Genomic DNA, 24,996 nt, shown 5'->3' on the forward strand with positions numbered 1-24,996 from the left:
GCGGGGATTAGGACTCCTAGGCGGGTGCCAAGAGATCCGTTCAACACTGGTATCAGTGGCCTGCAAAGCTCAACTCTTCTGTCCACAAAAGTAGTGGGGCCCCTCCTCCACCCCTCATCTGCCAGAAAAGTGCTGGAGCCATTCCCCTTCCCTATTTTTCACTCCTCACCCAGATTCTAATTCCCCAAAATGGACGCCAAATAGCCTTAGTTTAGGTGAGGAATAACAGTGTTATCAGCTGGCTACCTGAACAGTCTTTTGGCTGAAATTTGCCCTGACCTTCCAGCCTGCAGCTGGCTTATATCAATGTAGTTCATGATATAAACCACCAAGTCACTGGGGTTCAACAGGGCATGTAGTTGAAATGGCTTTGCATTTGTTTTGGCCTCTGAGCAAATGCCTTTAATTTTTGTATGTGATATAAAATTCCTGACCTCCTAAGGACTGGATTACGAACCAACAATTTCTATCTTCCAGAATTCCCAAACAATAACATACCACCCTTTATGTTAAAATTAATATAGTTTCTCTTAAAATTAATATAATGCTTTTTGCTTTTCAAAACACTGTAACCCCTACATCTTATTCCCAAGATCGTGCTGGAAGGTTGCTAGGACGGGTACTTTCTTCCAGGCTCTGCCACTTATGAGCTATGTATACTCCTTCTGAGCCTGTTTCCTCGTAGGCAAAATGGAGGGGTTAAAGCACCCACTTCGTGGGGTTATAGTGTGAAGATTAAATGAGTTACCAGATGTGCAGAACTGTGCCTGGACCATTGGCAATGCTCGATGAATGCTAAGTATTCCCATTACTATAATCGCTGTTATATCCTGGGTGCCAGCCAGGTATTGTTTAGAATAAAATTGAGTTTCCTGAGTATCTGGAAGCTTCCCCTTTCATTGTAAGAGTATTCCCAGAGCACAACAGCTCTGTTCTTCCCATTAATACCTGTTTTTTCTATACTCTTTCTTATACTCTGTGCCCCACCCAAGCTTTGCTGACTGTTCCCTTTGTATTCTTCCGCCCACTCATAACTTTACATTTTCTTCCTTGTCTTGTACTAGACTAGAAACCACCCAGTCCTAGATCATACCACCTTCTTTCTACCTGACAGGACTGTGCCCTCTGGAGTTTATATATGTTGTTTGTAGACATTAAGACCTTTTAATTTGGCTGATATTTTGGTTTGGACACCATGAAAACGAATAACTTAGGTGTTCCTTAAGATTCTGAATTACTCTTTCCTGGTTACCGGCCATGCCACTGGGAAACCACAGGGCAGACTGGTTCAAAGTACGCTGAGAAACACCAGGATGTACTGGATGAAGCGATCAGGGTAACGTGAACTTCTTGGGAACAGGCATGTGAGAATGCTGATCTGCTGGTATTGCAGATTCCGACCGATACAGAAAATAATCTTCTTTATTGATTTGGAGGTAAAACACCAGCAAATTATTTTCTAAACAAAAAGCATATGTATTTTTTAATTAATTAATTTATTTTTGGCTGCGTTGGGTCTTTGTTGCTGCACGTGGGCTTTGTCTAGTTGCGGTGAGGGGAGCTACTCTTCGTTGCGGTGCGCGGGCTTCTCACTGCAGTGGCTTCTCTTGTTGCGGAGCACAGGCTGTAGGCGCGTGGGCTTCAGTAGTTGTGGCACGCGGGCTCAGTAGTTGTGGCTCGCGGGCTCTAGAGTGCAGGCTCAGTAGTTGTGGCACACGGACTTAGTTGCTCCGCGGCATGTGGGATCTTCCCAGACCAGGGCTCGAACCCGTGTCCCCTGCATTGGCAGACAGATTCTCAACCACTGCACCACCAGGGAAATCCCAAAAAACATGTGGATGTTTTTAAAACACCAAAATCCCACCAGCATAGAACCAACCATCATCGCATCTGCACTTGAAAGCTGTACCTGGCAGATAGCAGCAGACAATGCGAGAACACAGCAGCTCTCGTGCAGCAGTGGGAGCCCCAAATATTGGCTGGCATCAGCTTCCGGGACACTTGTAATTGATTTTTGCTGCGGGGAGGGTGTGGATTCTATAACCAAAGCCTACGAGGCCAGCACCTAAACCCCCCATGAGGTCCCATTAAATGTGGGGCAAGGTTCTCCTCCCCCGGAGATCTTCCTGGCAGTGCTGGGTAGGAACAGCACTGGTATTTCCAAAACAACCACACCCACAACTAGAGTCACATTTCTTAACACTCCTCCCCAGGATGCCCAGGGTTTTTAAAGAAGGGGAAATATACCAATCATATCGCCAGAATTATGACTTTGTTAGAGCTGAACTGATTCACAGTCCCTTCCTGTCCAGCCCTGGCAGTGGGCCTGGATTGTGATGACCCCTCTTTGCAAACCCACACATGCAGTTCAAATAATCCCTTTGTCTTCTTTGAAAAGAGAATACAAAGGCATTACCAGACTGAGAAAAAGCACAGCTGCACGTGGTAGCTAAACCTTCTTTCCATTTAACAAATAAGTGGCTCCCCTCAGAAACCGTAATTGTTCATCTCAGAGCCCCCCAAAAGACTGTCCTCCTTAAGGGTTTTATAATGTTTCCAGGCACTGAGGAGGTCATCAGATGTTGACGATGTAATTAATTTTAGTAAATACATTATTTCAACTATGGGACAGGCCACTGTTGACTTAATATTTGTCTGTGAGTCAAGTTATTTGGGTAGTATTGGAGTTCTTTTCAGATGCATAAAACAGCTGTATTATATTGCACATATCATATGAAAATGGGGCTAAATTAAGAAAATGGCAAATAAACATCTTGGTTATATCTTCAAATAGTGGAGGTCTGAAAAATTCGATCCTAAAATACGAGAAGCTACCATCACAGTATTTGGGATAAAATGGAGTGCTATCAGCTTGGATATGAGTTGGGCTGAGTTCAATAAGGAAACCAGTTTACAAGGGATGTGCTCGGAGTTCACAAAAGAAGGAATAAGCTGGAATGGAAGTATTCTCTGGTTCTCTGACTTCCAGTGTTGCTACAAAACCCAACTTCACAGGCCTCTTCTGGATCCCAACTCTTTAGCAGCAAGATCCTCCCATAACATCTGTTACCCTGGGCCCTCTTGGGGTCATGATGAAAGTTAAGTCAGGAGAAGAAAACTTCAAAGACCCAGCCTTGATTAGGCCCTGCAGACTGGACCCCTCCTCACGACCACTTCACGTACTGCTAAGTGTCTTAGTCTATCATAGTCCCCACAGGCAAGGTGAAGATCACGTATACTGCTGATGTGTCTGAAAAATAAACTCTTCTGCAGCCTGACAATCAGAAATACCTTCTCCCCCTTTTTAATGGCCTGTACATTAATGTGCCCCAGCCAGCGGGGCACAGGGCAGAGCTTTCACCTGGGTCAGAAGGTTGTGGAACTCTTCCACTGCCTGTGAATGTGCCATGGGGTTTAGCACCAGGTGTTGGAAGAGATTGACGGGCTCAGCATTACGAAATGTCTTAGGGATCGGGATGGTCAGGGGCAGGAAGGTGTTACCAATGAGGAAATGATGGAGGGACCTTCTCTGGAGGCCTTGGCCCAAGAACCAGAGGATGTCCTGGAGCCGCTGGGAGAGCATGCCATGCTGCCAGTCTGTGAGGGGCAGCTGCAGCAACAGGTGCATGAGGGCTGTTTTGAAGTGGTAAGAGGTGAGGATGGGGTGGGATGCTCCCTGGGGTAAACTCTGAAGGTCCCGGAGACTCAAAATGATCTGGAGGCACTTGAGGTGACAGGTGTTCTCGGGAGCAAAACGCCCGACCAGCTTTAGGAACAAGTGCTCACAGGCTGCAAAGGACTCGGGCCAGTCCACGCTGGTGAGCTGTTCCTGGTCAGGGGCCTGACTCACCAGGTAGACCAAGGAGTCTTCCTGTTGCACACCCAGGACCAGGCGGATTGAGAGAAAGCGGCCTGAGCGGTAGTCCAGCCTGAGCTTGCAGGAGGTGGTGGACGGCGGCAGGCTGAGCTTGAAGTCATACTTGTGGGCCACGAGGGCCCAGGCGTTGCCCACCATGTTCGTGAACCACTGCACGGTCTTACACACATCCAGGTAGGAGCCGGTGCAGACAGCCGCCTTGATGGAGCTGTTACACTTGCCCAGGAGGGCTGAGTGGTCCCTGTTGTGGTGCACCAGGCACAACACGTCCCCCAGAAGCTTCTCGCGCTTGCACACGCATTCCGACTCGACCCGCACGCGGCCACAGCGGCGGCCTAGGGCCAGATCCCTCATCTCCAGCGCAAACATAGTGCCCTGGGGGGGAACAATGGGCACCAGGATGTCAAATTTCTGGGTCTCGTGGAGGGTTCCCCATTTCTCGAAGGCAGCCCCGATGCCCAGGCAGTCCTCCAACTGTGGGTGAGCCTCCCGGCGGCTGAGCACCTGACAGGCCTTGATGAGGTCGTCCACAAAGCTCTCCACGAACTCGCAGGTGCAGGGCAGGTCCCGGGTGACGTTCTGGATCTGGTGTTTGTGAAAGGATTCCAGGGCCTCCCTCGGGGGGAAGTCGGTAAACCAGTTGTAGGAGGTGACAGGCACGACACGGACCTCCTCCGTCTCATCATCGCTGCTGGAATCAAAGGCCGGCTCGTGCTGCATGTTCTGTCGCAGGAGCTCAAAGATGAGAAAAAAGCAAAAGAGGCCAGCGTTCCACAGGTTTCCCAGCATCCAGCCCAGCGGCCCCTCGTGGCCATCCGCCTGGAACGGCCGCCCCCTGTCTTTCTTCCCCGGCACTAACTGGTCACTGGATGTGTCTCCTCTCCAGAAGTTCTCTGCCTTCTGCTGCTCCTCAGCTGCTCGCTTCCTCTCTTCAAACTCTAGTTCTAACTGGCGCATTTCCTCGCTCATCCGCTTCTCCAGCTGCCGACTTCTGGCTAGTGTGTCCAGGTCCATCCGGTCACTGACCATCAAAGGGTGGTGCACGACATACATCACTGCCAAGAACAGAAGGCTTATCACAGCCATTGGAGGCCTCTGCATCTAGACAAGTAGGAGGATGGGAGTTAGTGGTGATCTTCGGGACTCATCTGCTCTCCAGCGTGTATTCCCCATAGCGCTGGAACCCCAAATCCTGGAAGTCAGCTACTCAGGAGGAACAGAAAGCTCACAGAGCTGGGGTTGGACAGAGCAAGGGCGGCCTGCCTGGGAGGATCTGGGGAAAAAGGGGGGCAGCGGGATGTACCACCCAGCCTCTCTACTGCTTTCCTTCCACATGGTGTGGGTGGTATTTAGGTTTCCAGAATGTGGACATGGGACTCTCTTCACTCCTAGGATGGGGAGGGGGACCCTGTTCCAGGGTGGCTTCACCCAACTCATCAGGCCACCATGGGCACCAGGTGTGCCCTGCTTATCCCAGAGGCTCCCTTCCATGGGCAGAAAGCACTGGTCCGCCTGGGCAACACCTTTCTCCTTGCCAGGCCGTCAGCCCCACGCCAAGTGGGATGCTGTAGCATCCTACTTCCTCTGTGACTTCACAATCCTCATTCAGCTCAGCCTGTGTCATCAGACCACCCAGCAGCTCCTCCACTCCCGTGCCCAGTGGGCCAACCCCCGGGGGGGGGGCTGCCAAGGAGGCACAGTGCCACCAGCCACTTCTCCACTCCTGCTGCTGTGCTCTCTGAGGTCCTACCGGGGCTGCCGGATACCGCATTGGTGGGCCAGGCCCAAAGGCAGGCACAGCTCCACCTCTTGGCCCAGGAAACTTCGTGAAGAACCGGATGCCCAAGGCCTCCTGAGAGCCCGCAGGAGTGGGTTCCTCTGCCTACCCATCCACCACAAAGGCCTGATGCTTCCTGCACTCACCCCACCTGTTCACAAGCTACTGGGCTTACCGAGATCATGAAGGACCAGCCGCGTGGGCGCTGAAGCCAGGTGGGGGACTCTCCTCCCTTTGGAATTCGTCCTTGCTTAGTCTCACCGCCCTCTCCAGGAGCCCTGTTAAAATTTACAACGTACCTGGGGGCTTTGGCTCAAAGCCATGTGCCTCCCCACCCCCCCCATTCATAGCTTCCCCAAATTCCACGCCTAGAGATCTGAACTCTCATCCGCCTATTTAGACCAAGCCAACTCGTTTCTCCCGGGACCTGGGACCAGGTTACTCACGGTAGGCGTTAGCACGAACATGGTCTTAAAGAGCCCGCGCGGCCTGACCGTCCCCGCCTTCTCCCCCGCACGGTGGGGGCTCCGGGTTCCTCGCCGGGTCCGCCCGCGGACGTGGCCCTGCTCCCCTCTCCCGGGGAGCACACCATGTTTATCCAAGGGTCCGACTGTCTGTGAGCGGCGGGCCCCGAGACCCCACGGTGCCGCGCGCCGCTCAAAGGGCGCCAGCCGTACAACGCGCTCCCGCGGTCCAGGCTCCGCCCAGCCCCGCCCAGCCCCGCCCACCCAAATCCCCGCCGTGCAGCGAGCGCGCAGCAGGAGTCCAACCCTGAGGCCCGGTGACCCTTCTCGTCGGCGCGCGCAATGTGTCCGCCGCTTTGCCTCCCAAGGCCCTGCGGAGGGGCTGTGGCCACAGACTCGCTGCTGAGGGGCGCTCACGCCGCAGGCGATCAGCCTCCCTAGAGTCGCGCAAGGGGGCACTGCAGGGCCGGCTGTCCTCTTCACTCAGCTGGGTTCAATGGAGAATACACTTAATGGGATTTTAGAATACACTTACAGTGAGGATGATGGTTGCATAACCAAGAAAGCATGGAGGGACCGTCATTCCCACTTCAGGCTGGCCCTGCGCAAAATGGTAGTTCCCAACCGGTGTCCTTGGACTCTTTAATCAATAGAAAATTGTAAAAGGCCGGACGAGAAATTCAGGCAAGGCTTTATTGGGACTCCTGCTGCAGCAGGAGAGAGAGAAAACAAGCAACAGGTTCCCTTGCTCATTCCCTGAGGGCGTGGGGGAGCTGGTTTTTTAAATGGGGTGAGGGTAGGGGCAGGTTCAGGGGTTTGGGGGGAGGGGGCTTGGGTGGTCTGCCCACCCCCTTGGTGGTGCCCTTTGCAGGAATCTTGCCCAGGACCCTGCTTTTGCTGGGACACCTCAGAAGTGGCAGTTGGGTTTTTGGTCTTTTTGTATCTTGTTTATAATTTGCCTCAAGTGCCACATGCATGCAGTCATTTTTAGTTCCTTATAGTTTCTTTGTATTCTGTTGCGGAGGAAATGTTTGCAGGTGCAAGCACTGCAGCAAAGGATCCCAGGTCCCCTCTGTCTCAGTCCAGCAGGTGAGGTGTGTGGTCAGCATCCTTAATGTGCCTCACCAGACTCAGGTGTCTTTCCCCAATCCCTTTCTCCTATCAAAGTGACTCTCATGAAAAAAACAGACAGCACCCAAAGACCTGGCCTGAGGCCTTACTAGCTGCTTGGGAATAAGAATCCTAAATCTACCGGATGACTCGGGTGATAAGATGGGTGTGTAAAGGAGAACTTTATAAAGTGTGGAGACCGGATGAGCTTATTCGCTAAGAAATGCGAATGGAATGGGCTTTTTGAAAAGGATCTTTAGAGTCTCAGAAGGAACCCCAACCTTCCTTCCTGTCCTGTGTCAGCTGTCCAAGGAGAAAAGGAAGTAATGATCTCTCCATAATTACCAATTAAAGTCCTTCTGCTGAAAAACAATCAAGTTTCACGCTTCCTTATCCAGGGTCAATGCAGAGGGGACGTCAAACAATTTGGACAGTACTTCCAAAAATACTGATGTATTTAATTGTGGAGGGGGAAAGAAAGACCGTCTTCTGGCTGACCATGATTGAAGTTCCAAACTTACTTTTTTATAAACTTGCATGATGAAGAATAGACCACAGGCTACTCCTACTAAGCATCAGTGCAATTGAGCAATAATGAGATTATCATTTTAAAAGTTATGACATGACAGTGTCAGGATGAAAAAAATACATTTCAGAGTGGGCAAAACAATGGTGTTTAGAGCCATGTGTTTAAAGGTGTGTTTTCATGATCAACTAAGGGTTTGCTTTTAAAGTGATTGTCGGGTTAGAAGACATTTGCTAATTCATGGTCTGCACAGAAATTAAATTGGTTGCTATATCAAATTAGAGACTCCAAGCTAGAGAACTACTAATCCATTGAAAGATTACACTTAAATAAACAAAAAGCCCTCTAGCAGTGGACATTTCTTGGTCTGTTTTTGGTGATTTTTCTTCTTCAACATGAAGTTGGCTTAGTGAGTGGATTAATAGGAAACCAAGTCATTCGGACACCTTGTCATTCACACTAATTGGTGATCGTACACAAATGACACATGAGTAAACTATAGCAGCGGTCACTCATTTAACAAATATGGTCGTTTTCCCCAAAAATAAATTCAATAAATTTATTTTCATCACAAAAAAATAAATATGTGGAAAGTAAGTACCTACATAATTACTTGATTCTGCCTCCTGGTCTGCAAAACCTAAAATTTGTTGAAGACTATTAGCCTTTTGGGGAGAACGGTTGCTCAAAGACTTGAGAACATTGGGAGAAACATCAGTCATCAATTAAAAAACATGGTAAATAGTTTTGAGTGGTTTTCCTAGGCTTGATGGATCTACAGATGTTACCAATACTGTTCAGTTGTTGCTGTTTATTCAAGAAACCAAAGCAGAGTTTGTAGTTACTGAAGAAGTAGATTTTATGAATAGTCTGCATGGGACAACTAGAGGCAAAAATATTTCAGAGTTGAGGGACTTCACTGGTGGTGCAGTGGTTAAGAATCTGCCTGCCAAAAAAAAAAAAAGAATCTGCCTGCCAATGCAGGGAACACGGGTTTGATCCCTGGTCCGGGAAGATCCCACATGCCGCGGAGCAACTAAGCCCATGTGCCACAACTACTGAGCCCGTGTGCTGCAACTACCAAAGCCCATGAGCCTAGAGCCCATGCTCCGCAACAAGGGAAGCCACCGAAATGAGAAGCCTGTGCAGCGCAAGGAAGAGTAGCCCCCGCTTGCCGCAACTAGAGAAAGCCCGCGCACAGCAATGAAGACCCAACAGATCCAAAAATAAATAAATAAAATTAATTAATTAAAAAAAAAAGAGAGGGAGCCACTATTAGCCTGTCTCGGGTGATGTTATAGAAGGTTGAAAGAGGCCACACAGAGAAGACACCCACTGCTAGAGTGGATGGCAGATTATTCGTGAAAAGATAATTATGATCATTGGGATAAGCTGAGCCATAGGTCTGTGAAGATATTTTAAAATGATACACAAACCATAAAGTTTTCGTAAAAGAGTCTTGTGGGGCACCCACGTATTTCCAGTATGTTTACCAAAAATAATACTACATAAATCTTACACTCATGTTTTGGTCATCACACACCTATAAAAACATACAAATATACTGTATATATAAAAAATAGAATGTGTAAATCTACATCAACATGGAAAATAGACCATAATATATTAAGTGTGTGTGGGGGGGAAAGCCGGTTAGAAAAGCATGCTATGGTTTAATACCACTGTGTTACGTGTTGTGTGTATATACTACCTAGGAAATATGCTTAGGAAAAAAGTTTCAAAGGGTGAATTCCAAAATATTTACAGTGATCTTCTAAGGGTGTAGGGATTGATTACGGGTGACTTTTACCTCTTTCTATGCTTTTGAACTGTTTAACAATGAGCAGGTACTATTTTCACAATATAAAGATAACATTCAGACAATGCCCAAATCATGAATGAATGGGCTCTGGTGTGTCTTACTCGAATGGAGCTCAAAATGCGTTTTCTAAACAGGTGCGCCCAAGCTGGCATGTGTAACCCAGGACCTGATTTGTGCCTGAGCGGCGTTCTCCCGGTTCCGGAGACCCGGGAAAGGGGCTTCCTCCTCCCGGTCAGTTCTGGGGCTCCACGAGCGCCCTCCCCTCGCCCCTCAGAGGCAACTGTACCCGGAGCCGCGCCTGCACCCTCCTACGCCCAAGCCCCCCCATCTCCGTGCTCTCAGCCGGGTCCGCTCCTCCGGGACACACCGGTCACCGCGGGCGAGATTGGGGGCTCACAGTGATGGGGCGCATGGTTGCGAGGAGCTCGCGACCCTCCCGAAAGTGGAGAGCCTGTGAATGAGGGTCTGAGCCATCACTTCCCTGCACTGCACTAACGAGCAGAGTACTTCTGCGGGGGAACCTTCGAGGACTTTCCTGGGAATGCCAGCTCCCACCCCGACCCCTGCAGCTCGGCTCGCCCCTGCGCCTTCCGGGCGATCTTCCCCGGCTGCGACATGTCGAAGTTCTCACTATGGTGTTGTAAATTACTTTCCTTCTAGTTCTGATTGTGTTGCAGTTAGCACTTCGTTTAAATACTGTCCGTGAGGAGCGGTTGTTTTTTTAAAATTATTTATTTTTGGCTGCATTGGGTGGTGCTGTGCGTGGGCTTCTCATTGCGGTGGCTTCCCTTGTTGCAGAGCACGGGCTCTAGGCGCGCGGGCTTCAGTAGTTGTGGCACGTGGGTTCAGTAGTTGTGGCTTGCGTGCTCTAGAGCGCAGGCTCAGTAGTTGTGGCGCACGGGCTTACTTGCTCCGCGGCATGTGGGATCTTCCCAGACCAGGGCTTGAACCCTTGTCCCCTGCATTGGCAGGTGGATTCTTAACCACTGCGCCAGCAGGGAAGCCCGGACGAGCGTTTTAACTAATGACAAATTTCATTTCAGGATAAAAAAGGCGTGCTTTCTTCTGGGCGGCCGCTACAGCAGGGGCGGGTCCTTCCTCCGAGGGACCTGCGCCCCCAAAGGAAGACCCTTGTAGTCCGGATCTGGAAATGAGGAGTCTCAGGTTGCAAACCCAGGTCAACAGAAGGCCTGGGGGCAGAACCAAGGAAAGACGAGGCGGAAGGACTGAGAGCCCTCGCGTGGATCTGGTCCCCCTATCCAGACGCCAGCTCTCGCCCGGGGGCCGGACATTGCTGGGAGCTCAGCGAGTCCCCTTGCCAGTCCCCGAGGGGGCGAAGAAAACTCCTCCTTTGCATGATCCATCCTTCCAGGTTGGCAGGATAAAGAGCACAGGGACTGGGTCTCTAAGCCATGTCTCGCTGCCTGTTATCTGGGGCCTGGAAAGTTCTGAACCTCCCAAAGCCTCAGCTTCCTCATCTGATAAACACGACAATAAAAGTCCTTTCCTTTTAAGGTCAGTGTGCAGATTAAATAACCCCATATATTTTAGAGGGCCTTGCTCACGGATTAGTCACCCGCACCTCCTGGGTGTTGATATCTCATCTGTGTTCACATTACAAAATACGGCATTTACCACAGAAATCTACACCTTCCTGAGTTGGTTATCTGTTGGTATCTCTAATGAAATTCTGAGAACTTCAAGGGCAAAGACTAAAATTAGACCTAGTTCAGTTCTGGTTGTGCAACAGCTAAGCGTTTTTGAATGAACGAATGGAATAAATGAATGACACAGGTTTGAATAAATAATACAGTGTTCCAGCCATGAAAAATAGGAGAGTGCTTGGGTAGGGTAGGGATCGTACCTTTTTGCTTTTATAGGCTGTTTGGAAGTTAGAGATAACTTACAGGAAGCAAGCCTAGGATCCACACAGAATCCTGACCAGGATGATGCAGAAATTGGGTCTATGGCCAAGAATTAGATAAGCAAATAAACAAACATTTAGATCTTAAATAAAATATTTGGTTTGGGGGCTATGGGTGGTAGATCATGGAAACCAAGGCAAGATAACGGGGATACAGTAAACAACTATGTGAGAAACCATTTTTATCAACCACAAATTTCAAAAAATCATTTTTTTTCACAACTGCAAGGTTTTCATCAAACCAGCTTCTTATTATCACAAGTTGCAAAAATTATCTTGCTCTGGTGACAAACATTTTTTGAAGCTTGCTGTGCAGTCAAGGCCTGTGTGGACAGACTTGTATGTTGTTGATGCTTCTGAACGTAAAGGGGAAGTCGAAAATTGCTTCCTTGTTTTCAGTCATCCAGGAATGCCCTGTGGAGGAGGAGAATTATTAATAGAAGAGCTGCTACCTGTGCATAAAATGCACCACTCCTGCTTAATCAATCTGAATGGCATATCATTGCACATTATTTACTTCTCATATATTTCTTCAGAAAAACAACAGGCTCTTCCTCTCAGATGTAGCACTTGTACTGCTGGGAGTACAACAAATAGATGCTAATGATTAAATGGAGATTTCAAGATGTAAGCAGATTCTGTCCAAAGTCTATCATGATGAATTGTTCATTCGTTCAAAAATATTTATTTGAGCATATTTTATAACCATGGAAAGTATGTTTGGATCAGATACAATGAAAGGTATGAGAACAGGATCTAAGTCCTCAGCAAGGATCTCACCTATACACACATATTTCCGGTTTGTTCTCCCATCTTGCTCCCAGTTTGCTAATTACCATACTTCTCTCTCCTAAAGTTCTGTTCTTCATCATTACAGAGTTTTCTTTCCATATTCTGATCTACTTACTTTTTCTTCTCGTGTTTCATTAGCATTTTCCCGAAGTTTTTTAGAGTTCTTTTGTAGATTTTCAGCCATTTATACATTTCTTAAATATTTAAGCCTTTGAATAAAACAAACATTCAAAAAATGCATAAACATTTTTATCAAGTAAATACTGGTCAAAGATATTCTATCTCCCCACAAATTGATTATTAATTACAAAAGGAAAAATAGTAGCTTCACAGCAGAGAGATCTGTCAAGAGATCAAAATTAACATCATGATGATGTGCTTCCTGGGACATAGAAAGGACACAACATCGCCCACATAATATTCTTGCCAAAAGTGCATAACTTGTATAACCCGTACTGTGGGGAAACATAAAATCAAATATAAATATATTTTACAAAATAACTGGTGTTTACCCTTCAAAATGACAGTGTCAAGAAAGACAAAAAAGGGAATTCCCTGGCTATCCAGTGGTTAGGACTCTGAGCTTCCACTGCAGGGGGCACGGGTTCCATCCCAGATTGGGGAACTAAGATCCTGAAAGCTGTATGGTGCAGCCAAAAAAAAAAAAACGCTGAGAGAGGAATAGCTCCAGATTTAAGAAAACTAAAGAGATAAGACAATTAGTGAGATGTATAATTCTGCATTGGATATTGGAAGCTGAAAAAGTGCTATAAAAGACATTATTGAGATAACTGTCAAAATTAGAATATGGTGACAGTATTGCATTACTGTTAGGTGAGAAAATGGATAGGTAAGAAGATGTCCTTATTCTTAAGAAATCCACACTGCTGTATTAAGGATTAAAGGGGCATGATGTATGCAACTTTAAGTTATTTCAGAAGGAAACATATAGAAAATAGTAAAAACAAATGTGGCAAAATATTAATAATTGCTTAATGTGAATAAAGGGTACATTTAAGTTTGAAATTACTTCAAAATAAAATTTTAAAAAAGAAAAATGAATTTTATCTATATTAACACTTTAAAGTATTAATTTCAAAATGCAGAACACATCTTAAGCAAACATGTTACACTTTAGAGAAATTCTATGCTTCATTTTAGTTTCTATTTATTTATTTCAGGTAGAAGTTGTGACTTTATTTATTTATTTTTAACATCTTTATTGGAGTATAATTGCTTTACAATGGTGTGTTAGTTTCTGCTGTATAACGAAGTGAATCAGCTATACATATCCATATATCCCCATACTTCCTCCCTCTTGCTCTATGCTTCATTTTAAGAAGAGCACACATTCAGAAACCACGCTGAATTAGTCACTTCCTGCCTCTCACCCACCCATGGTGACATCTGTCAACTAACAGACATGGTTCTCACGTGACACTGGATGTTTGCATGTCTGTTGGTTGAAATGATCGATCACATGAATATCACACAAAAGTGAACCTTGGGAAGACACACTGTGATGCAGAATGTGACCATACTTCAGCCTGGCTATATTCAAAGATTTGGCTGTGAGTGTGAAGAGAAATCGGGTGAGAGGGGTGTCATGACTTAGAAAAGAGTAGTGTTGGGCCATATCAGGAATATTTTAAAATAACTTTTGGAGTTTTAGGTATACAAGCAAGAGGTGTAATATATGTTCATTGACGAAATCTTAGAAAATACAGGTAAGCAAAAGGAAGAAAATAAAAATCACCCACAACCCTACCACCCAAGATAACTGCTGTAAGCGTTTTGAAGTTGACATAGGTCTGAAGGATGTTCACACAGAGGCTGAAGTGTCGTTAACAGTGTGGCTGTAGGGCCGGCCCTACCCCCATTCTTCAGTCGTGAGGCCTTGGCTAAGCTATTTGGCCACTTTACATCTCAGTTTTCTTTATCTGTAAAATGGAGAAAATACTACTACCTTGCTCAAAGTATTGATATAAGTAAGTGAGTTAATATTTCTAAAGCACTTTAGAACAATGCCTGGCGTATGGCAGAACAATATGCATGTTAACATAAATTTTCTTTTTCTCTTCTTTTTTTAAAACAAATACTGGGACTTCCCTGGTGGTCCAGTGGGTAAGACTCTGCACTCCCAAAACAGGGGGCCCAGATTCGATCCCTGGTGAGGGAACTAGATCCCACATGCATGCCACAGCTAAGAGTCTGCATGCTGCAGCTAAAAGATCCCCCCATGCGACAACGAAGATCCCCTGTGCCACGACTAAGACACGGCACAGCCAAAATAAATTAATTAATTAAAAAAAAAAAAACCTGAAATACTGTAACAGGTAAAACTAACCTATAGTAGAAAAAAATCATAACAGTGAATCCCCCTAGGGACAGAGATTGATTAAGAAGGGCATGAGGGAACTTTCTGGGGTAATGATAATGTTCTATACCTTGGTGGGGGGTTGAATTTACACAAATTTATGAGTTTGTCAAAACACTGAGAATTTTACACTTAAGGTCCGTGCATTTCATTACATGTAAATTTTATTTCAAATGAACAAAAAACTGTAAGCAAATATTGAAATATTGTTAATGATGTTCATGCTAAAGTATTTAGGGGAAAGTATACTGGTGCCTGTAATTTACTTCAAAATGCATCAAAAAATAAGGTGGATTGATGGATGGATAGAGGGTTGGATAGATGTGCAATAAAGCAAGTATAGTAAAATGTTAATGTTAGAATTGAGGTAGTGTTCATCATAAAATTCTTTCAGTTTTTTGGTATAACTAAAATTTTTCATAATATATAAAACATGGGGAAAATAATATATAATACTGTGGTACTAACTTGCTGTTTCTGCTCTAAGATGTATCATGATAATCCTATGTTATTAGTCTTTTCTATAAATGTAATCATTGTAATATCATATTCTATAGATTAATGTAATTAACTAAACCACTATTACATATTTCAATTAATTCTGAATTCATTACAAAGCAGTGAGAAGAATGCTTCATGAAAGAACTCTCATTAATACCCTCAAAGATTTACGAGAGGACATTTTATCTATGAAACTAGAACAAGATACCCTTTAAAAAATTAGAGTCCTGGGGAGGGAGGGATAAATTAGGAGTTTGGAATTAACAGATACACACTAAAACAGATAAGCAGCAAGGACCTACTGTATAACACAGGGCACTATATTCAATATCTTGTAATAACCTGTAATGGAACAGAATCTGGAAAAGAATATATATGTATATGTGTGTATATATAACTGAATCACTTTGCTATGCACCTGAAATAACACAACATTGTAAATCAACTATATTCAATTAAAAACAAATTAGAATCCAAAAGGATTTTTTGGAAATTAAAAACTTGATAATAGAAATGAAAAACTCCATAGAGAGACTGAACGATAAAACCAAAGAAATCTCCCCAAGTTACAGTGAACATGCAAAGGGCTGGAAAAGAGTAGAGAAAAATTACAAGGGTCAGCCAAGTAGGTCCAACATATGACAATTTGATGTCCCAGAAAGAACAGGGAAAAAGGAAAGGAGGAAATCTCATCAAAGAAATAATGAAACAAGTACCCATAACTGGAGGATATGAGTTTTCAGATTGAAGCTGAGTGCCCAGCACATGGATGAAAATAAACCCACACCAAGGTATCTTCAGAACCCTCAGGACAAACAGAGGATTCTACAAGTTTCTAGACAGAAACAGGTCACATACACAGGATCAGAAAGAATGGTGTCAGACTTCTCAGCACAGCATTAGAAGCAAAGAGATGAAAGAACAATGCCTTCAAAGTTCTGAAGGAAAATGGTTTCCAAGTCTAGAATTTTATGCTCAGGCAAATTACCAAACAAGAGAGTAGGAATAAAGAGGGTTTTAGCCATACAAGGTTTAAAAAGAAAACACAACCTCCCATGTATCCCTTTTCTTTCTTTCTTTTTTTTGTTGAATTCTACCAGTCTTTGAGCACTTCACCTACTATATGCTGTGTTGAGTATTAGTTTCATACCTTTTATTTTTTCATTTTTTTTGGCTGCAGAGCTTGTGGGATCTTAGTTCCCAGGCCAGGGGTCGAACCCAGGCCCCTGCAGTAGAAGCACAGAGTCGTAACCACTGGACTGCCAGGGAATTCCCTGTACCCCTTTTCAAGAAGCTGAAACCACCACCTTGCTGGCTGCCCAACTGCCTGCGCTTCCAGGCCTCCTTGTGGCCTCGCCTGCTTGGTAGATGCCCAGGGAAGCTGAGGCCAGCCTCTTACGCAGACATTCTGCCTCATCTGACCTTCTCCTGGTGCCTCCATCTATTGGGACCACATTGCCCTTTCTTTGCACAGCTGGGTTTGTGCTTGCTACCCGTTTTCTCAAAACTGAGCAATATATATATTTTAAAAATAAAGTTATTTATTTTATTTTTTTGGCTGCATTGGGTCTTCGTTGCTGCACACGGGCTTTCTCTAGCTGCAGCGAGCGGGGGCTACTCTTCATTGCAGTGCAAGGGCTCCTCATGGTGGTGGCTTCTCTTGTTGCGGAGCATGGACTCTAGTTGCGCGGGCTTCAGTAGTTGTGGCACGCGGGCTCAGTAGTTGTGGCACGCGGGCTCACTAGTTGTGGCACACGGGCTTAGTTGCCCCGTGGCAGGTGGGATCTTCCCAGACCAGCGCTCGAACCCTTGTCCCCTGCATTGGCAGGCAGATTCTTAACCACGGCACCACCAGGGAAGCCCCCTGAGCAATATATTGATTACAGATCATATACAAGTAGTAAATTTATAAAGAATGGCTCACATAAAAGTCAGGAAAGTGGTTACTTCTGGTGGGGGGAGTGGGAGGAACCACTGGAGGCCCCCCATGGGGTTTCTGAGGTTCTAGGGTGATGGGCACATAGGTGTATCATCTCTTTTCCTATTTCCTTGGCACCTTGGTCTCTGGCAGGAATTAGTACTCCAAGCCTTCCCTAAGCCTGCCCTCAGCTGTGCCTGCCTCTGAGAAGGGCTTACGCTTGGTGATCCTCCTCACAACGGGCACAGTCACGAGTACATGGCAGGTATTGTGTCCATGCTTGTTGGCTTATTAAAAAGTTGGCTGCAGGGAGTTCTACGGGAAGTTCAGTGGTTAGGACTCTACGCTTTCACTGTTGAGGGCCCAGTGTCAGTCCCTGGTCAGGGAACTAATATCCCACAAGCTGTGCGGTGCCACAGGAAAAAAAAAAAAAAGTTGGTTTGATACACAGTTGGGAAGACTATGGTGCCTCAGGAAAATATTATTAGGGCTTGGGATCTGGAGTTCATCCAAACCGGCAGTCTGGGCTGGGGGCTTGGAGCTGCCAAGATGAAACCAAATTGGTGCCCAGAGAGAAAGGTGGGCAGGAGTGCAGTAAGATGCAATGCAAGTATGGTTTTTTTCTTTAAAGGCTCCACTCTGCCATAGAAATTGGAGGGAATAGCACGGTAGGAATCGGGGAGCCCGAGAGAGGATCTGCCCAGTAGGAGATTCAGCCGGTCACAAGTCTGTCCTCCGTCTGTGATAGAAACCAGTCCTCGAAACTGCAAGCCACCAGCTGCCTGATTGGTTCTATCAAGGAGCCAGTATGAGCCATGCCTTAACACGTGACTGCCTTTGCAGGGGGTCAACATTTCTATATAGTTATGACATTATTTCATTTTTAAACGAGCATATGGCAATCTGCAGACAAAAATGAATTCTCAGTCCCTTCAAGTCAATCGCCTGGAGAGGCCACATATTCAGCCCAACAGTGCATTCTGGTACAGCCGCCCAGCCTACAGCCATGCCGCTGGATATACTTGATGCCGGCAAACTGCCATCTCTGTGAGGGCTGTAGTTTGGGGAAGAGCCAAGGGTCATTCAGAACCCAGTGCACTGTGTGGAAGGGCCATCAGGTTTGGTAGGACCATTTGGGATAAGAAAAGAAGGATATGGCAAAGAATGAGGCAGTCTTCCTGTGTTTGAGTCACAAACTGTCTCCAAGCACTATTTCCTGGCATAGTTCTAGGTGCCCAGCAGCCCTATGGAGTAGGTAAAACTATCCCCGTTACACAGACGATGCACCTGAGGCACAGAGTCACTAAGAACTTACCCAAGGGAATTCCCTGGCAGTCCAGCGGTTAGGACTTTGTGCTTTCACTGCAGGGGGCCCGGGTTCGATCCCTGGTCAGGGAACTAAGATCTCCCAAGCCGCGAAGCGCGGCCAAACAAAAGAACTTACCCAAGATTGCACTGCTAGTAAGGGGTGAACCTGGGATTTGAACCCAGGCAGCCTGACACAAGACTCCATGCTTTAAAAAAAAAATTTTTTTTGTTGTGGACCATTTTTAAAGTCTTTATTGAAGTTGTTACAATATTGCTTCTGTTTTATGTTTTGGTTTTTTGGCCCCAAGGAATGGGGGATCTTAGCTCCCAGACTAGGGATCGAACCTGCACCCCCTGCATTGGAAGGCGAAGTCTTAACCACTGGATTGCCAGTGAAGTCCCAAGATTCCATGCTTTTAATCACTACATCAAACTGCCTGGAAGGGAACAAAGCTTTTTTAGAAACATGCACCAGATGAAATAATTAGAAAATCAATTTTGTCTCTACATACTTAAATCATATATATATACATATATATATATATAAATATATATGAATTCTGTCTGGTTTCCTGGTACAGTCCTGGAACTAGTATAGTGACTGGCACATAGGAGAGAGTAAATTTTGCTACATGAAGAAGTGAGTGAATGAATAAAGTAGTTCAAAGCATGCATTACTGGGTGAACTGATGTTCTAGGCAAATAAAGAGGGCAGTATCATTTATTGATTCCCTCTTGATGTAGGACATTGTGTTTCCTGGAGTCATCTGATTTAGCCTCACTCTAACCCTATAAGGGGCATGTTCAATCCTAGGTCAGGAGCCATTTCACCATCCAATATGCAAGTTACCTTTAAAGGGCTTTTAAGGGTGACCCAGCACTCCTCTTTCTCAGCCCCAAGAATTCAGGCAACTTAAAGGCTTCCTGGATACACCAAAGACAATCACCTAGTCCCTTGGTGTTTCACTCTCATTTCTAACATTCCATAACCCCTACCCATGGTCCTTCCATCAGGTGTACCTAATCTCCTGCTCTACCTCCTGCAATAGCCTCCCGGCTCTACTCCCTGTCTCTGGTTCCCCCACCGCTGACTCTCCCACTATCCATCTTTTTTTTTTGCGGTACGCAGGCCTCTCACTGTTGTGGCCTCTCCCATCGTGGAGCACAGGCTCCGGACGCGCAGGCTCAGCGGCCATGGCTCACGGGCCCAGCCACTCCGCGGCATGTGGGATCTTCCCGGACCGGGGCACGAACTCGTGTCCCCTGCATCGGCAGGCGGACTCTCAACCACTGTGCCACCAGGGAAGCCCTCCCACAATCCATCTTACCTAGCACTTTCAGCATCACCTTCTCCATAACTAGCTCTGTGAGGAAACCCCTGTAAAGAGGATCTGCAATGAGATGGCCCGGCTTTGAGGCAGATGAAGCCAGGCAAGTCAGTTATCTTCTATGGGCCTCAGTTCCTTCCTTGGTAAAATGGGAAAAAAATCAATATATTTCATAGAACTTTATGGCAATTAAATGAGATTACGTGCGCTAAAGTATTTTGCAGGGACTTCCCTGGTGGGTAAGACCCTGGGCGGAACTAGATCCCACATGCCACAACTAAGACCCGGTGCAGCCAAATTAATTAATTAATTAATTAAAAATAAATAAAGTACTTTGCAAATGCTTGCCACATGATCAATAGTATTTTTTTTCCTTTGCGTAATCTAAATGTTGGTCCCTCTAATCAAACTCCTGCTATAAAGCTGCAAGAAACAAAACCTCCCAAACCAGAAACTTGCTAACACTTACTATTGTCTCCTATGATAAAGCAAAATCTCTTTACAATGACATTATTTTTTCAAGGAATTCTAAGTTATATCTACCCAAATTATGTCACATTGTTCCATTCCTTACATTTGCCTTGCACTCAGCTGAATTGAACTCTTAACAGTTCCTGGGACTTGCCTTTGTCTTTCCACATTTATACTTTTGCTTTTTCTGTGTCCCCCTGAAATCTCCTCCGCTCCCTGCCTCTGCTGAAATCCTGGTCGGCCTTTTTACATCACAACTGCAAAGCCTCAGCCAGTCTCCTAAATTAGAAGTGAGCTCTCTGATCTTCCAATGCCCCCTTGTGGCACTGACTGCATTCCGCTTTTTTTTTAGTTTTTGGTACGCGGGCCTCTCGCTGTTGTGGCCTCTCCCGTTGCGGAGCGCAGGCTCAGCGGCCATGGCTCACGGGCCCAGCCGCTCCGCGGCACGTGGGATCCTCCCGGACCGGGGCACGAACCCGTGTCCCCTGCATCGGCAGGCGGACTCTCAACCACTGCGCCACCAGGGAAGCCCAAACATTTTCAATTTTGATGAAGTCTAATTTATCAATTTTTTCTTTTGCTGCTTGTTCTTTTGGCATCATATCTAAGAAATCATTGCCTAACTCAAGGTCATGAAGATTAACACCTATGTCTTGTAATAATTTTACAGTTTTAGCTCTTACATCTAGGTCTGATCCATTTTGAATTAATGTTTGTGTATGATATGAGGGAGTAGTGCAACTGAGCAGGACCCTGTGGGGCCCTCCCAGGTACAAAAGCCTTTACGTGTCTCCTGTTTCTTATTTGTAGGAAAAAGGCTTCAGCCTCCTAGACTTTCCCTGAGTTCCAAAATGCAGATGCAAACAGTTACTAATTAGGAAAGGGAGGGAATGCAGAACCAAAGGAAAAACAGTCAAGAAACAATAGCGGGCTTCCCTGGTGGCACAGTGGTTAAGAATCTGCCTGCCAGTGCAGGGGACACGGGTTTGAGCCCTGGTCCGGGAAGATCCCACATGCCGTGGAGCAACTAAGACCGTGCGCCACAACTACTGAGCCTGTGGTCTAGAGCCCGTGAGCCACAGCTGCTGAGCCCACGTGCCACAACTACTGAAATCCGTGTACCTAGAGTCTGTGCTCCGCAACAAGAGAAGCTACCGCAATGAGAAGCCTGCGTACCGCAACGAAAGTGTAGCTGCCGCTCGCCACAACTAGAGAAAGCCCGCACACAGCAACAAAGACCCAACACAGCCAAAAATAAATAAATTAATTTATTTTTAAAAAAGGAACAATAGTACAGCAGTAAAGCAGAGTCCTAGTTCCTCCTCAAGGGATATACATAACAATACATTGGAACTTCCCTGGTGGTCCGATGGGTAAGACTCTGCGCTCCTAATGCAGGGGGCCCAGGTTCGATCCCTGGTTGGGGAACTAGATCCTGCATGCATGCTTCAACTAAGAGTCTGCATGCCGCACCTGAGAAGTCTGCATGCTGCAACTAAGAGTTCACGTGCCACAACTAAAGATCCTGCATGCCACAACTAAGACCCAGCGTGGCCAAAATAAACAAATAAAATAATAAATAAACAAACAAATAAATAAAACAATATATCTTTGAGTTCTTCTGCAGAAACTAAGGCCCCCACCCAGGTGGAGGATGGTAACTTCAGGCTGAGGACAAGATTCCTGGAGCACCGCCCTGTTACCTCACCACCAGGCAATCAGAAGAAAGTCACACACTCTGCAGCCCTAACCACAAATTTTGCCTTTAAAAACTCTTCCCTGAAAACTATCTAGGAGTTCGGGTCTTTTGAGCACTAGCCACCCCTTCTCCTTGCTTGGCCCTTGCAATAAAACTTTCTCTGCTCCAAACTCCAACATTTTGGTTTGTTTGACCTTACTGTGCATCAGGCACACAAACTTGGGTTCAACAAAAGGGGGTATAAATTCATCCTTTTGCATGTGAATATCCAGTTGTCCTAAAACCATTTGGTAAAAAAACTTTTCTCATCACACTGTCTTGGTACCCTTGTCAAAAATCAATTGCCCAGGGAGTTCCCTGGTAGCCTAGTGGTTAGGATTCAGCACTTTCACTGTGGAGGCCCGGGTTTGATCACTGGTTGGGGAACCATCCCATGTGCCAAGTGGCATGGCGTGACCAAAATACAAAAAAAAAAAAAAAAAATCAATTGCCCATAAATGCAGGGGTTTATTTTATTTTTGGATTCTTGATTCTATTCCATTGAGCTATGTGCTTATCTCTCTTTCAAATTTACAACACATTGGATCAAGCGTCATTCTACATGTTATGAGGACAACAGCTTTTCCCCACTGCCAGGGGGCTGGGAATTCTCAGGGACACATTCCCTGCCCCCCTTACCTCTTGTACCAATTCCTTGTTTTCACTGATTTCTCTCTCAGCTTTGAGTCCTGTCTTCTATAACCTAGCTCTTCCCACTCCATTTCAACTTTCCCTGGATACCACCTCTATTCCTTCATGCCCTAGAGTACCACAAACACATTAGTGTGTGGCAAACTCCTACTCAGGATTTGAGTAAATGAATGGAGAATCTTTAAGAGTTCATATAGGCAGCAACTCAGAAAAACAATTTAGATATCACTGCCTAAAAGTGCATCAGCCAGTTTCCGTGATGGTAAATTTTTCCTTGTTTGTGACTCCTTTAGGTCCTGGCTAATTGTCATCTTCCTGGGCTCTCTTGCTTCCTGGATACCTTTCTTTTTTTTTTTTCTTTTTTCCTTTAACATTACTTTACAATGTTGTGTTAGTTTCTGCTATATAACAAAGTGAATCAGCTCTATGTATACGTATATTCCTATATCCCCTTCCTCTTGCGTCTCCCTCACCCTCCTTATCCCACACCTCTAGGTGGTCGCAAAGCACTGAGCTGATCTCCCTGTGCTATGCAGTTGCTTCCCACTAGCTATCTATTTTACATTTGGTAGTGTGTATATATGTTAATGCACTCTCTCACTGCGTCCCAGCTTACCCTTCCCCCTCCCCGTGTCCTCAAGTCCATTCTCTACGTCTGCGTCTTTATTCCTGTCCTGAACCTTTTCTTTTTTTTAGATTCTATATATATGTGTTAGCATACAGTATTTGTTTTTCCCTTTCTGACTTACTTCACTCTGTATGACAGACTCTAGGTCCATCCACCTCACTACAAATAACTCAGTTTCGTTTCTTTTTATGGCTGAGTAATATTCCATTGTATATATGTGCCACATTTTCTTTATCCATTCATCTGTGGATGGACACTTAGGTTGCTTCCATTTCCTGGCTATTGTAAATAGTGTTTCAATGAACATTGTGGTACATGACTCTTTTTGAATTATGGTTTTCTCAGGGTATATACCCAGTAGTGGGATTGCTGGGTCATATGGTAGTTCTATTTTTAGTTTAAGGAACCTCCATACTGTTCTCCATAGTGGCTGTATAAATTTACATTCCCACCAACAGTGCAGGAGGGTTCCCTTTTCTCCACACCTTCTCCAGCATTTATTGTTTGTAGATTTTTTGATGATGGTCATTCTGACCAGTGTGAGATGATATCTCATTGTAGTTTTGATTTGCATTTCTCTAATGATTAGAGATGTTGAGCATCTTTTCATGTGTTTGTTGGCAATCTGTATATCTTCTTTGGAGAAGTGTCTATTTAGGTCTTCTGTCCATTTTCAGATTGGGTTGTTTGTTTTTTTAATATTGAGCCGCATAAGCTGCTTATATATTTTGGAGATTAATCCTTTGTCAGTTGCTTCGTTTGCAAATATTTTCTCCCATTCCCTGGATACCTTTCTCTTGCCCTCTCTACATGTCAGCCTCCAACCCCCACTCCTCCTTTTCTGATGAAGGGCACTTTAATTCTCTCCTTGACTTACCTTCACCAAAACTCCCCAGCCTCACCCTTTCTAATAAAAAGGCCTATGAAGTTTTCCCAAGCGTTTCCCCCAACAGAAGAACTCCCATCTCTGACGTAAACACTGCCCCTTCCCTAGAGTGAGGAAGCACAGTTTGCATCTTGTTTTCTAAGTCACAATATTTTTCTTCCTGTTTCAGTGTGACAATCCTCTTTTGGCTGCAGCCTCCTCATGTGGGAAGCTGAACTACTCCATCTCCAAAGCTCCTTCCAGTTCTGATGTCCAAATCCATCTAAATTACTAACTGGAAAATTATATTTGATAGAGCTTGCTTAGAGAGGAAAAGGAAAGATGGGGAATTTTCCTTTTTTCCCTGCTTCACAGATTTGCCAGTGGCCCAGGCTCAACTGTGAACCTGAGTACCACTTCTATCTAAATGCAGAGCAGAATCCCTAAAATACTTTTCAGACCCTTTTGTGTCATCTGTGTGATCCACAGCATGGCCACGGAATGAAAGGCAGTCCTGAGGATTCAGATTTAAATAATCTTCAGTGAGCCCCCACCTTGAGCCAGGCACTTTGTATCTGCTTTTAATCACACCACCTCATTTAATCATAAAAGTCCTCAGAAGAAAGTTCCATTGCCTCAATTTTAAGGATGGCAAAATGACACTCTCTTAAAGAGACAAGGTAGCTACTCAAAGTCACACAGCTGCTGAGGAGAAGAGCCGTCAAAGGACTTGACTGTGCCTTGGAAGGCCCAGTTAGATGTACAAAAACACGGTCAGGGTTGCAAACTCCAGGCCTACAGGGACCAGGCAGCTAACACCAAGGAGTGAGGGCTTCAAGTAAGAAAACAGGTGCGGTGGGAGGCGCATACACATCCTCTAAGGGTGGCAGTTGCTGATAAGCCCTGGGCAAGCAGCCAC

At 45.6% G+C, this 24,996-nt stretch overlaps 1 protein-coding gene and 1 non-coding gene across 5 annotated transcripts; one reads left to right on the top strand and one right to left on the bottom strand.

Moving 5' to 3' along the window:
- Positions 1-1,477: 1,477 nt before the first annotated feature.
- ITPRIPL1 (ITPRIP like 1) lies at positions 1,478-6,352 on the bottom strand. 4 transcript variants are annotated; one of them, XM_067704283.1, is made up of 3 exons: positions 6,101-6,352; positions 4,382-4,978; positions 1,478-4,252 (listed from the first exon to the last, which is right to left on the bottom strand). In XM_067704283.1, the coding sequence occupies exons 1-3, from the start codon at positions 6,119-6,121 to the stop codon at positions 3,320-3,322; spliced, it is 1,551 nt and encodes a 516-aa protein (XP_067560384.1). In that variant the 5' UTR covers positions 6,122-6,352; the 3' UTR covers positions 1,478-3,319. The 4 variants fall into 4 exon arrangements, with proteins under 4 accessions (XP_067560384.1, XP_067560383.1, XP_067560382.1 ...); XM_067704282.1 differs by adding an exon at positions 5,830-5,932 and having other exon boundaries at positions 1,478-4,978; XM_067704281.1 differs by having other exon boundaries at positions 1,478-4,972.
- A 15,198-nt stretch (positions 6,353-21,550) lies between these two features.
- Positions 21,551-21,623, top strand: TRNAR-CCU (transfer RNA arginine (anticodon CCU)). The gene has a single exon. It is a non-coding gene; the product is annotated as a tRNA-Arg (tRNA).
- Positions 21,624-24,996: the final 3,373 nt, after the last annotated feature.

Source organism: Pseudorca crassidens, chromosome 14 (genome assembly GCF_039906515.1).
Source record: "Pseudorca crassidens isolate mPseCra1 chromosome 14, mPseCra1.hap1, whole genome shotgun sequence".
Lineage (NCBI taxonomy): Eukaryota > Metazoa > Chordata > Mammalia > Artiodactyla > Delphinidae > Pseudorca > Pseudorca crassidens.

What these genes read in the sequence shown, in the direction of transcription:
- ITPRIPL1 (XM_067704280.1), bottom strand. Translation starts at nt 6,121, where the DNA reads ATGTTCGTGCTAACGCCTACC. An exon ending in TGTTCGTGCTAACGCCTACC is followed by an intron (nt 4,979 to 6,100) that starts GTGAGTAACCTG and finishes CTACTTGTCTAG; the next exon opens with ATGCAGAGGCCTCCAATGGC.